The 13,359-nt window shown below is 38.1% G+C and overlaps 2 protein-coding genes across 3 annotated transcripts; one reads left to right on the plus strand and one right to left on the minus strand.

Moving 5' to 3' along the window:
* The first annotated feature begins 1,914 nt into the window (after positions 1 to 1,914).
* Positions 1,915 to 4,260, plus strand: CCNB2 (G2/mitotic-specific cyclin-B2). The gene is made up of 7 exons (XM_012936758.3): positions 1,915 to 2,001; positions 2,352 to 2,589; positions 2,624 to 2,801; positions 2,837 to 3,234; positions 3,268 to 3,510; positions 3,543 to 3,806; positions 3,842 to 4,260. The coding sequence occupies exons 2-7, from the start codon at positions 2,560 to 2,562 to the stop codon at positions 3,971 to 3,973; spliced, it is 1,245 nt and encodes a 414-aa protein (XP_012792212.2). The 5' UTR covers positions 1,915 to 2,001; positions 2,352 to 2,559; the 3' UTR covers positions 3,974 to 4,260.
* A 2,151-nt stretch (positions 4,261 to 6,411) lies between these two features.
* On the minus strand, positions 6,412 to 13,359 carry WBSCR22_1 (Williams Beuren syndrome chromosome region 22 protein). 2 transcript variants are annotated; one of them, XM_051213027.1, is made up of 6 exons: positions 13,041 to 13,359; positions 11,464 to 11,514; positions 11,393 to 11,430; positions 11,267 to 11,362; positions 10,816 to 11,229; positions 6,412 to 8,189 (listed from the first exon to the last, which is right to left on the minus strand). In XM_051213027.1, exons 2-6 carry the CDS (start codon positions 11,503 to 11,505, stop codon positions 7,946 to 7,948), a joined length of 834 nt encoding a protein of 277 aa, XP_051068963.1. In that variant the 5' UTR covers positions 11,506 to 11,514; positions 13,041 to 13,359; the 3' UTR covers positions 6,412 to 7,945. The 2 variants fall into 2 exon arrangements, with proteins under 2 accessions (XP_051068963.1, XP_051068964.1); XM_051213028.1 differs by having other exon boundaries at positions 6,412 to 11,229; positions 11,267 to 11,514; positions 12,464 to 13,359.

The raw sequence follows: 13,359 nt of genomic DNA on the forward strand, positions 1-13,359 counted from the left end.
ATTGGATAGAACTGGAAAGGAATAACCCAGGACAGAGTGGGATGGAGAATGCTGGTCGGCGGCCTATGCTCCATTAAGAGTAACAGGCGTAAGTAAGTAAGTAAGTACATGTAATAACTTGTGAACCTGCATGCTCTGTATATCGGATAACTCAACGATACCGCCAATCAGAGAGCAGCGAATCATCGATCAAACCAGTGACGCATAAAACAAGTACGAGCGGTCTAGAATCCCTATTGGTCCTGCTTCCAGCCTAGCCCAGCCAGTTATGTCCAGAACACCAAACTCAGCCTCTGCAATGTGAATCATTTATTTTAAACATACTGGGTTTATATACCAACCAGAAAGACCACATCGTACCGTAAGATATGAAACAACCTTTGTACAAGATTTGGTCAAATGTGACTGTGAATGTTAGAGGTAGTGATTAGTAGATAGGGAATAATTAAAGAATGGAAAATCGTGTAGTAACATTTCATAGGTTAAAATAAAGCTTATGATGAGAGAGACATGAATATGAATAGTTTAGTTGATTAATAAATATACGATAAAAATATACGCATAGTATTTGTGTTTTATGCGTTACTGGTCCCATCGATAAGTCACTGCTCTCTGATTGGCAGTATCGTTACGTTATACATTAACAGGGCTTATAGACTATAAGATATAACAAGAAAAAGTAGAGGCTATGGTTAACAATTTTGGGGCAATATTCACTCAAAAACCTCATCAGGACGAAGAACTAGACCCAGATACAAAGTTAATAAACCGCTTGCTCACTTTGGACTTTGATCGAGACGATGTACTTAGGGCTCTTAGCGCCTTAGATACGGAAATGTCGATAGGACCGGATGAACTACACCCCAAAATCCTGAGTTATATTGCACAACATATCACAGCCCCATTGACTGTGATATTTAGTATGTCAATTGACCAAGGTGTGTTGCCTATGGACTGGAATGATGTATTCGTCACTCCCATACATAAAAGAGGATCAAAACAACTTCCGTCGAGTTACAGAACTGTTAGCCTTACCAGTGTCGTAGTTAAAATATTGGAAAGAGTAGTCAAAAAAGCACGACTACAATCGTGGGAATCAACCACATGGTCTCAGAAAGGGTTCATCTTGTTCGACGAACCTATTTATAGCAACGGAGCATTGGGTAAATGAGATGGATAACGGAAACTTAGTGGATGTCTTCTGCATAGACTTCAGTAAGGCTTTTGACAAGGTGCCAACAAATAGACTGCTATTGAAGTTAGAAAATCTTGGTATTGCCGGGCCCCTCTTAAAATGGCTTAGAGATTTCCTAGTAGGTCATAGACAGAAGGCAAGAATTAATTCCAAGTGCTTCACCAAGAAATCAGTACTTAGTGCGGTACCTCAAGGTTTTGTCTCAAGTCCTTTACTTTTTATACTGTATGTAAATGATTCCCTAAGTATAGTACAGTCCCCAATGTTATCATACTCTGACGATATAAAAATATGGCGAGTAATGACGGGAGTTGCAGATGCATGCGCACTTTAGGAAGACTTAGATATAGTCATTAACTGGACTAACGAGTGGCTGATGCCTATCAACGCTGCAGTGTGTCTATATGCACTTTGGGGATACGAAGGTTAAAAGGTACGGTATGAGGAAAGTGCCTGTAGCCGTGGTCTGGTCTCACAAGGATCTTGGGGTGACAGTGAATCATGATCTTAAGACCGTGGCCCACTGCCGGGAAGTTGCAGCTAAGGGATTTAGAACCCTCTGGGCTTTAAGGCGGGCATTCACTAAGCTAGATACTACCATGTTCACTACAGTACACAACCTTAGTGAGAACTAAGCTTGAGAACTGCGTTCAGGGTGCAAGCCCTTGTTTAAAACGTGACTCGGATACCTCGAAAAAAGAGCAGAGGGCGGCTTCAAAGTGTGATTCCAGAACTCCGAGGTTTGCCATACAAAGAGCGGCTTGGAAAGCTAGACCTCTTTACACTGTCCTGTTGCAGACTAAGAGGTGATCTGATTTTGATGTATAGAATACTAAGAAATGATTTTGTACCTAATATACTCTCTGTTTTTCTCTCAACAAGATCGGGACATCTCAAAGGAAATAGCAGGCGAGTAGAAAAGCTGAGAACGTACAAAATACCCGTGGCACACAGGTTTTCACACCAAGTCATCAATACTTGGGACCTGTTACCCAAAACAGTGGTGTCCGCACCTTCAAATGACTCATTAAAGAGTAGAATGAACCCTCGTACAGACATACAAGAAAACGAATGACATAAGCCGCATGCCTTCTGTCCTTATCACACAAATCTGAATCTGAAATCTGAATCTTACTATTTTTCCTCTTTCATCAAGAATATACCTAGGTTCCTGCTTGGAAGTATTGGTGATGCACTGCTACTAGACACGGAAGCTTTTGAAGCGACAGATTCTTCTATTCCGTCCAAAACCATTTGAACCATTTGAACCACTTCGCTGTTTGAATAATTCTCAGGACCAGTTCGTTGCATTTGGCGGGTGGTACGCCTTTTGATCGGTCAGCTGCATTTTGAAAATCACCACAATGTTGACTCGCAGCCGTTTCGGGCTCTACGTAAGGAAAAGATGTTTTCCTAGAATAATTTCAGGCTAATGAAAATGCTGCCGTTGGTGTTAAGGATAATCTCGTCCAAAAAGTCAAAAGCACGGGTGTGTCAACGAGGTCACGCGCAGCACTAGGTGATATTAAGAATAAGGCTACTAGTATCTTGCCGAAAGAAGCTGAGAAACAAAAAGGCTTGAAGGGTGAAAAATGTTTGGAACCAAGTGAGATTAGTAATCACGTTATTATTTCGCTTCAGAAAAAGAAAAACAACTCGATATGAGTATCGATAGTCCAACTCCTGACGTTACGACTCAAAAACAAACTGATCAACTCAAGAAGTTTCGAGCCAGCCGAAGACTCATTCGTTCAGAATGTTTAGCGTCTCAGTTGGCGGAGGAATTTTTGGAGGTTGACCGAAACGACTACGGAGATGCCGCTTCGGTTTACCCTTATTCTGAACGAATATTTAATTATCTTCAAGATAGAGAACTGTTAGTACAACCCCTAGTAGCTGACTACATGGCCACAAATTGTGAAATCACCCCCAGAATGCGTTACATCTTAATTAATTGGCTTGTCCAAGTACACTACAGTTATAAACTGCAACCTGAGACCCTCTATTTATGTGTTGGTATTTTGGACCGTTATTTATTGGTATGTTGTGTCTTTATAATTATATGCGTATAGAATAATTCAAAAAGCCTGACGAAGGATGGGTTTCAACTTATAGGCGTGGCATCATTATTCATTGCTGCCAAATTCGAAGAAATGTATCCACCCGATATAAGCGACTTTTCATCAATTACAAACAATACTTATTCTAAAAGTGACATAAGAAACACCGAACAAATTATATTGCAATCGACTGATTTCTATTTGTCGATTCCAACTCCATTAGTATTTTTGCGTCGCTTGTCAAAGGCTGTGGATGTAAGTTTGTTTTATTTGACCTTTTCTTCCAGGCTGATAGGACTATGCACAACCTGGCTAAATATTTCTTGGAACTTACGATACAAGAGTATGATCTTGCACATCTTCCAGGGAACCTCCGCTCTGTGATTGCGTTGTGTCTGTCTCGAGCGCTGTGTCTAGGCACTTCAGAACTTGAAAGGGCTTGGTGTGACAAACTGTCTTATCTCAGCGGTTATAAGTTAGATGATATACGTGATCATCTGCAGATTCTCGCTCGGGCTGCTTATCGTCAAAATTCTCCTTCGAAATATAGAGTATGTTTTACTTTACTAATCTATAATATTCGCAGGCAATATTTAACAAGTATCGTGTGGACGATTTCTATGGACGTGTAGCATCTTTGCCTCAACTTCGCTCATATCTAATGGAAACCCTAGCAGATCTCAAATTCGACAGTGATGGAGAGGCAAATCCAGTTTAGTGCTGTTGAGATAAACTTCATGCTAATAGAAATTCAGTGATGTCGTCATTTAATTGTCTAGCTGTCTCGGTCTATTTATTTTCCCGATTATTTATTTTCTATCTCCTATCGAGATCCTTGATTATCTCATTGGAATAAGTGTATATTTTACTATGATCGTCCTCGATTTTAGTGTATAATCTTATAATACACACTTTTATCAACCCATATCTGCCATTTATCATTTTGTATTACCGGTAGTAATTATTTTCACACTAACGTCGAGTACATTAACTTTTAAACTTGCTGTTTCTACGTTAAAAAGGAACACTAGATATTCCGAGATGTTACTAATTTTCTATATTCCGCATAATTTTGAATGTTAGGGATGATTCAGTACTTTACCTCATGCCATTTGACCCAATATTAATGCTTACGTCATGGTATGTTAGGAACTTATAAAACTGGTGTTACACTACATATCTTGTTCCGTTACAGGTAACGATAGTTCGTCAGCTTGCGTAGACAGTCGCAAAAACATGACCACTAGGAGTATCGCTAGTTTGAAAACTAGTCGGTCATGAAAAAATCTCAAGCTTCTGGCCTTAGCTTCATTGACATGTTAAGCAATTCCTAGTACGTTATCAGAAAGCGCAGTGGACAGGTCTTGTGTTTGCGCGACATCTGCCCTGGGTCCTGCATGAGTAGTACCTACGGGTTTATTTGTCACTAGTTTCATGTACTCCAGTTGTGCGGATATACGCATTTATAATGCCACTAGTGTTTCTGCCCCTACAGATGTTTCATAGAAATATCCCTGTTAGCTAGTCTTTTTAACAACTGACTGGTCTGTATTTTGCTATGTATTGTCTGGATCTGCTCATTTTAGTTGTTATGCAAGGAATTAACGTAGGGATACAGAACTGAGTTGGGTTAGAGTTAAAACCTCGTGCAGCTGTAAGGGCTTGGAAAACCGAGTAGTAGACGTCAATTAAGTGGGATAGTATCGTACATAATATTTGATCATAAGCCACAGCTTAGTATCTTGTTAATCTATTTGTATGACCCTGATAACATTACAGAATATCCACACTGCTGGGTTCTTTATTAAGTGTAATCCCACAGGCGCAACGGCCAAAATGATCGCTCAACTTCGTCCAAATCACTTTAATGTGAACGTCTTTTGTGTCTGTATTAGCTCGAGTGTTACCAACAAATTAGGGCACTTGTGATCCTTTTTTAGCAGTTGTTTATCAAAGTTAGGTAGAGCTAAGAATCAATTAGACTTTCTACTCATTTTCTTCTAAAGCCCTAGAGATCGTTCAGCAGGTTCAAGTAAGGTTGAATTGGGTACTAAGGGAACCTTGTTATATGACCGGTATAATGAAACAAAGAATATTCCGATGTTTAAAACACGGTACAGGAGGTACATCTTCAGTCATTGACTATCTTGATAAGAATGCGGTTAATCGATGCGACTGACTAATAGTTTTCTCAAACTGAGGGTTTGTTATTATAGTGGGATCGACAGATGTATTCCTCCTACATGGTATTTTAGGTAGGTTAGTGAACCGTTAGTTTAAACATCAGTAAACTTCGTTCTAATTTAGATTGTAACTAAATTAAAACATGAAACCAACCAACTCGGATGCATCCAGTAAACGATAATTACCACTACCTCCTTTTAAACTTATAAATGCAAAGTCCTCATCTAACCAACTCGTGCTGTTTCCGTTTAGACTACCAATTACTACTTATTCCTCAAAATGTTTGTTTATAAAACTTAATTGTTAAGTTCATAGTCATGCGTCTTCACCTTATCAATGAGCGAGAATTATTGATACGTTTTTAGGCGCATCAACTCTTCCGCCTATCGCGTTCTGTTTTTCGTACAAGTTTCTTGGGTAAACAAGCTATATCATTACCATAACAAGACTTTGTTTCACAAACTAGTTGTTTGTCACTAGTGATGATTCATTTCGTAAATAACTTGCCAGTACTGTTGAGTATACTTATAATCTACATCAACTGGAAGACCCAAGAAGTCGTCAAGTTGACAACATATAGTAATAGAAACTAATCTGGATGTAGTTTCCTTTCTCAAAATACTGTTGCTTGAATAAAATTATTAGTTTCAAGGACTACCAATTCACTTATCAGGAATAACAAGTGACATGATAAACAATTATTCTAAACGACTATTAAAGAATAAGGTTAGGGATTGAAGTGTCGTACCCCCTTTATAAAGAAACCTCTTCAAGACGGTTTGCTTTCAAGGAATGAAGCTGAAAACATCCATTTCCGATAGTTAGGTTACAACGATCCACTTCGTATTTTGCATGGTAATCTGACATTTCAATAGAGTTCACATCTTGTTTTCGGAGAAATTATACTTTGTAGGATAAATTACGTTTCAAATAAATGTACGCCTGCTTCCAAAAAATAATATTTCTATCAATTGAAATAATACCTTTTGTATACATAGAAGGGATCTTGATATTAGTGTTCTAATTACATTTCCAATTGATTTCATCCTTTGCTTCCGTACCCTACTTATTAACACTTCTGTGATTCTCAACCTGCTTCATCACTAATATCCTGGAAGTCTTATCAGCCTTGGTTGGGGGATGATGTGAGATACCTGATTGCCAACCAAAGAACGAGTTTAACAAGCAGCCCTTAGCTCTTTTTAACTCTAAGACCATGAAATATGGCCTTTAAAAATGAATGATATTAGTAGACTTTCGTTATTTGGTCGTAGAAGCTCTCGAAGTATTGGTCTAGTATGTTGAACTGCCAAGTGAACAAAGTCGAGGTTGAACACAGGGTAATAGGTAGAGAACCCGGACCGATCAGTTAAATTGTACTTCATCAACTACAGCAGTTAGGATATGTATTGCGTATATCCAATAACCGCCCACGTCCACGCACAATGACAGCTGATATAAGTGTAGATTGTAAGAAAGCATCGCGAGGCAAAACCAAAACACCAATTCATGAAGTTATTAACTGTTTTTACTTCTAATACCCTGGTATTTTCTCGATATTTCACTATGCTGATATAGCACAGCGGCTCGACCTGATACATATATGTGCAATGGCTCTATGCTACGTATAACTGAATAACTAAAAATAACTTTACTATCATTCGCATTATCGAGTGTTCCGGAATCTTCGTTCTGCTGCTTTAAACCAGTCTTTCCAATTGGATTGGCCAACGTCAACATCTTTTTCTCACCTCACCAAACTAGGTCACTTCACCTGTTAATTCCAACAGAAAACAAATATATACCCTAATTAAGACATTGACGAAAACTTATTTTTTCATAATAATCCCTTTGATTTTTCTTCACTAGTTTAGTAACGACATTATTTGAGAATAACGCTTTAATTTGTCAAAGAAACTCATGAATACATTATTGGAAATCAAATATTCGCAATAAATACAGATATTCCACATTGCTTTATAAGATTAACAGTGATAACAGTAAAGGGTACAACAAACGTTTCAGAACATGCCACTCATAGTGTGGACACTCATTTTACGTCATTAAACGTTACAAGTAACAAGAAAGACGGACTCAATCAAAATTATATATCATTCAATGTAAGTCTTAATGATCAACACGTAAGTAATGATTTCGATTGCACGCGGTAAATACATAAAACATTAGCTAACAAATCACTTAGAGAATTGCAAAACACGATTTTGATTGGAAAACTATCACATATTTTTAAGTATGAAATTAGTGTATTGGAAGATATTAACTTACAATCGAACTAATAAATCTGAGGGAGGAACTCGAATAATTAAATGTTTACAAAGTTTTCACAATTTTAACACTGACAATTAGATATGAAAAAACATGAAGGTGTTGGAGAAGATTGATTGGAGAATCGATTGAACAACTTTGAAGTCAAATCCCATGATGATTATAAACGAAGTACACAATATACAGGTCGTAAATTTAAAGAAATTAATGAGAAACCGTGTCAAAACTTAGCACGACGCTTGCGTCCTGTATATTTAGAGTCACGAGCAACTTCTTTCATTTGATCCCTGGCACGTTGCTTTTTTTGTTTTATCCAGGCTACACTGTGCTTTGGCAATTTCTTCATCTGTCTACATTCTCTCAAGGTCTCTAATTTGTTCCGATTATGATTTGACATCTCATTATTTTCTGTAAGTGGCTGCGGGATACGGCGAGTGCTGCAAACATCCAATACCAAAAAGTACCTAAAAATGAATGACTGGTCAATTTGTGTCAAAAACAGAATGAACTTCAATAAAATAATTATGTACGCTAAAACCGACACATACTTCGGGGTAACTTGTTGCTTTTGTAAAGAACATTAGATCCTTAATAATAATTTAGGTATTCACCTAAAATACAGAACTCAAATTTATGGTTTTGTGTTAAAGAGAAATTTTAGGAAAGCAGTTATTTGGTGAAACTAGATGATACGGAAGAACCGAAATGTCTTAGCTGTAAGTTGTGTCGCAAAACAAAAGTTGAAACAAGTGGAAAACAATGCAAAGGCAAATGTAGTCAAGTTGATATTGTGTCTAAAGGACTCCGCTTACAAGCAGAGTCACACATCGGGGCAGTTGGTGGTTGGGCATACGTAACACGTATCTTAGCCATCTCAACAGATGAAGTTTCACTACTTCATCAATTGATTTGCCATCTTTACCTGGTACCCGTTTCCTAACAACTACATTACTTACTCGGTGGTCCCAGGGATATACGAGTAATGCTTCGAAGACACCTATGATCGAATACCAGTAACCTACTAGTATCCTCTACTCTTACCGACCATGTTTCACTACCATAAAGTAGGACAGAACGAACTGCTATGCAGTAAACCCGTCCTTTGGTCGGTAGACGGATATCTTGCCTACGTCATAAATGACGCAAGTTGGTAAAAGCTAGTCGAGCCTTCTGTATCCGTGCTGAGATTTCGTCACACACCAGACCAAAAGGGATGATGAGACTCCCAATATAAGTGGAGCCGCCGACACGCTCAACCACTATATATTGAAATTTAGATGGTGGTTGGAGGTAGACAACACCAATAAGGACTAGACAAGCATGACATTGATCACCACCCAGTGATCAATCAATTGTGACGCTCAACCACTTCACTCCCTATCATTAGTTCGGGTGTCGATACAACCCAATCCTGAAACAACATTTTGCATTTCGAGGGGGAGAATCGCATCCCGAACATGCTTGCATTGTTCTTATAGTGGTCAGAAGACTCTGCATTTTGTCAGCTTCTTCACCAAATAGAACTATGTCATCGGCATATTTTAAGTCAAAAAAGTGAGTCTCGTGTTAGAAATTCAACCCCTGGAAAGTCAGATAAGGAGAGCGTCATTTCTAAAAGCACGTCTACGATAAAGTTAAAAAGTGTGGCGTATATATATTTGGTGCCCCCTTGTACTAATATTTATGTGTTCAAATAAAAAATAAAATTAAAAAAGAGTTAAACAAGGATGGAGAGAGTGGACAGCCCTGACGAACACCACTTGAGGTAATCAATTCTGATGACAGTTCGCCATAAGCTCGCACTCTACCAGTTGTGTTCCAGTAGAGAGCCTGTACAAGGTTGATGTACTTCTTTGGTACCCCTTTCAGTGACAAACACTGCCATAGAACCTTACGATCAGAGTCGAATGCCGCCTTAAGGTCAAGAAATACTACAATTGTGAAGTGCCTGAATGTGTATCTATGTTCTAGGACCTGACGTAGTATGAATATCTGGTCTATACAACAATGTCCAGGTCGAAAACCAGTCTGGTTTTCTCTAATCTGCTCTTCACGAGCTTTAGTTAGGCGTCGAAGTATTATTGAAGCTAATTTTTTAGATACGATACTAGTCAAACCGATTCCTCCGTGATTGCCACACAGGACTTTTGTCCTTTGTTATAGACAGGTACAATCAGTGATTGAGAACAGTCAGATGGAATTACGTCCAGTTCCCAGATTCTACCTAAAACCTCAGTCAATCTCACTGCTAATACTGGACCTCTATCAATAAAAATCTCAGGGGTAAACCTGTTAGAGCCTGCTGCTCTCCTATGCTTCAGATTTCCTATAGCTTTTTCAACTTCGTAAAGAGCTGGAGGACTTACATTAACTTGCCATTCAGGTCGACTGGAGATCTTGGGAAACCGAAGTGTGGCTGAAGGCCCACTACTTGCCTCGGTTTGAATAGCCAGATATTACTAACAACCTTAACAAAAAAGTGTACCTAGGACTTGAGTACATGAAACTTTACTTCGCCAGCATGCTTTTATTGTGATGGTGCTGAGTGATTACCACTTTCTAAAGTGCAATTAGAGAATTTACCTATGGATAGTGTAACAAAATACTGATTTATGTTCCCAGCTTTAAACCACACACGCTTTACAACAATTAGTGATAGTTTTTTAAAGTAGCTTAAATTGGTTTAAATTTGGACCCGGAATTTTCATACTAACATATAAATTGAAGTACTAGTATTCTATAGCAATTAGAAAGATACTTAGCCTGGATATTACAGATGGATAAGGGTCGAAAAAGAAATGCTAATGTACCAGAAGTACACTATTAAACGCTAAACTATGGTTAAATATATACCCAATACATATCTTAAACTTTAAATATAGAGAATTACTACCACATTATGGACAAACTATATTTTAACAGATTGATTCTACGAAAGGCGATTGAGTTCAGAAAAGTATTTTACTTTTTGTCAACACTCTTAAAGATGAAAAACGTTATCCCTGAAAGCGATGCCTGACTTAGAAATTTCCAATATAAACTTTAGCTACGGCCTAACAGTGTAACATCATCTGAATCAATCAAACTTACTTTTTCGCTCGCGTACTGTTAGGATAATCAATTACAAGACCGCCTGTGAATCCAGCTCTCGTAGCTTCATTCTGCAATAGATCTGCTTGAACTATGGATTCCGGATAAAACTGTAAAACTGCTCGTGCACCACGAGTAAGACTGCTGTACAGCGAGACGAAAAATCTTCTTAGACGTGCAATAGGATTTTGAGAGGATCTGTCCGCATTGCATAGCCACTGTATTGCTGAAATGCTAATGGCCCCATCAAATGATCCACCACGAAACGGCAATCCACAACCAAGGTCACCAAGTACTAAACTACCTTCCACTTCTCTGTCTAATGCAACCTCAAGCATATCTTTACTTATGTCAACGCCAACCCAATGATGACCATTCTCAGTAATAGTTTCACCACTTAAACCGGAGCCGCATCTGAATTAATAAATGAGAAAAACCTGTTGTTTTCTACCCAATATCTAAAACCATGCATGCTTCATCTTCAGGCAACGCAAGTAATTCTAAAGCCCGTTCTGTGATACGCGTTTGAATATCAATGATATGAGAACTACAAAAAAAAGAGAAATACGAAACTCACTTTGAACTGTATTTTTTGGCCTCATCACTGTTATAGTACTAGAAATAAGGGAGAATACTACGATAGTTTACCAGTTCGGGAGGAAGTGAGTGCTCAGGACGCTTGTGAGACATTGATTTAATCTGTGAAAAGATTAGGTTAAAAAGTAATTAAACCGTCATATACACATACGCTAAGAAAAACTAGCAAAATGAGGTAACTAGATGTAATTCATCATTTCTTAACAGTTAACTAAAAATACTATAGTGTTTCCTGAAGGGCCACTATCAAAGGGAGTAAGACAATACTGCAAAACTTGTTTTTATTAAGTTGTTATTGAGATAGTTTACGCGAACGAATATTTCCCATGAATATGTCTAGCAATCAAACGCGTGTTACAAACTATAAGCACTGTCCCAACTTGATTCGTACTTCTCAAACTTTTGCTGTTTCCATGCGCAAGAGAAGTAGTTTTTGTGCAAAGCTTTTAGTAGACAATTCATCATTTTGGGCTCCGATCGAATGATTAGCTTACTGAATTTTTGCTTTAACTTACTATTTGGTATTTATGGTGCACAATAGGATGAGAATTTTACTAAATACACCCAATCTGCCAGTCTTTTTAAAGGTTGATTACCATTTTTACTTGATTGTTCGTCGACTTTGTTTACAACTATTTATTCATCATGGTCACTAAATATATCTGTAAGCGAACTAGTTGCCGATCTCCTGTCAACTGAGGCATCCAATTTGGCAAATATAAAGAGTGGTTTCGTGAAGCATATACAAACCTTGTGGTGGCTGCTTTTAATACAGTCTAATTCCAAGTGAGTTTATGGCACCTATAACAAATGCTCAGGATTTTGAAGTGGCTGATGACGGAAGAAGAGTATAATAAAAGGACAAAATGATACAGGAATATAAAACAAGTGAGGGTGAATCATAATGAGAGGAGCAGCTCAACTAGGAATAATATAACTAGAAATTACCTGTTACATAATTTCCTTTAACTTCCATCTTGAAAGAAAAGGAAAACTATAACAGGACTCAATGTATATAATACCGAGCCAAAGTTAATAACATCTTACCTACCGTGTAACAATAGCTCTAGAATCCCATTAACGGAGTTGTGGAGGACAGTTAGACGTTGACACGTAACGATTAAATACCACAACACAATGCCATAAACTGTCTTTTATCATTACTTGCTTCGGTATGGTTAACCGGGCAGTATCCCAGACCATATGCAATTTTAATGACTAAAACTGAGAGGAACCTCTTTAAACTGGGATAATTTCTGGTGTCATCCCAATCGTCAGAGTTTGTGAGAGAATTTGTCCACTTTCTGAAAACCTTGGGGAAGGAACAATGAAAAATTTCGGGGTTATCCCCAAAGTCTTATGAAAATCCGTAGTTTTGCCCAAAGTTAGAGTAATTCACGGAAAATTTTGGGGCAATTTAGTAAATTTTGCTATTTTAACACAAACTCAATATACTTTGATGATGAGTAACTTCAGACGGCGTGTGCTAAGATTTAGGTTTGCTTAAGTTGGTATCAAATACCGCTCTAGGGTTGTTGAAAGTTTAAAAAACAGGCAAGCACAAGCATACAAATCGGGGTGGCGTTTATTGGTTAAAATAAAAAGGAATGAGAGGTAGAATAACTTACTCAGTTGTTTACCTAATAAATGATACAGGGAAGAGTGACCTTGGGAATCACACGCGAGGCTTTACACCCGAACCAGTCTCTGTTGGACTGAATTAATCAAACAACCATACCGTATTTTAAGTCTTGTGATTGTGGTATATAATGTTTATTCACGTTGAATTACGGTATTTCTATTGATTATGTAGATGTGTGAACATTCAGCATAGCTTCAGATCACCACCTGGTTGTGGTCAAGATGAGACGGAAGTTAAAGAAACACTGGGCAGTGGGGAATAGCAGTGAACAGTTCAATACAACCTTCCTACGAGGTACTAACAAC

The sequence above is a fragment of the Schistosoma haematobium genome, chromosome 3 (assembly GCF_000699445.3).
Source record: "Schistosoma haematobium chromosome 3, whole genome shotgun sequence".
Lineage (NCBI taxonomy): Eukaryota > Metazoa > Platyhelminthes > Trematoda > Strigeidida > Schistosomatidae > Schistosoma > Schistosoma haematobium.

Coding starts and splice junctions, on each gene's coding strand:
- WBSCR22_1 (XM_051213027.1), bottom strand. CDS start 11,505: ATGTCTCACAAGCGTCCTGAGCACTCACTTCCTCCCGAACTG. Junction 11,230..11,266: donor TGCATGGTTTTAGATATTGG/GTAGAAAACAAC, acceptor TTATTAATTCAG/ATGCGGCTCCGGTTTAAGTG. Junction 8,190..10,815: donor AACAGTACGCGAGCGAAAAA/GTAAGTTTGATT, acceptor ATTCATTTTTAG/GTACTTTTTGGTATTGGATG.
- CCNB2 (XM_012936758.3), top strand. CDS start 2,560: ATGTTGACTCGCAGCCGTTTCGGGCTCTAC. Junction 2,802..2,836: donor TGAAAAATGTTTGGAACCAA/GTGAGATTAGTA, acceptor ATTTCGCTTCAG/AAAAAGAAAAACAACTCGAT. Junction 3,807..3,841: donor ATTCTCCTTCGAAATATAGA/GTATGTTTTACT, acceptor TAATATTCGCAG/GCAATATTTAACAAGTATCG.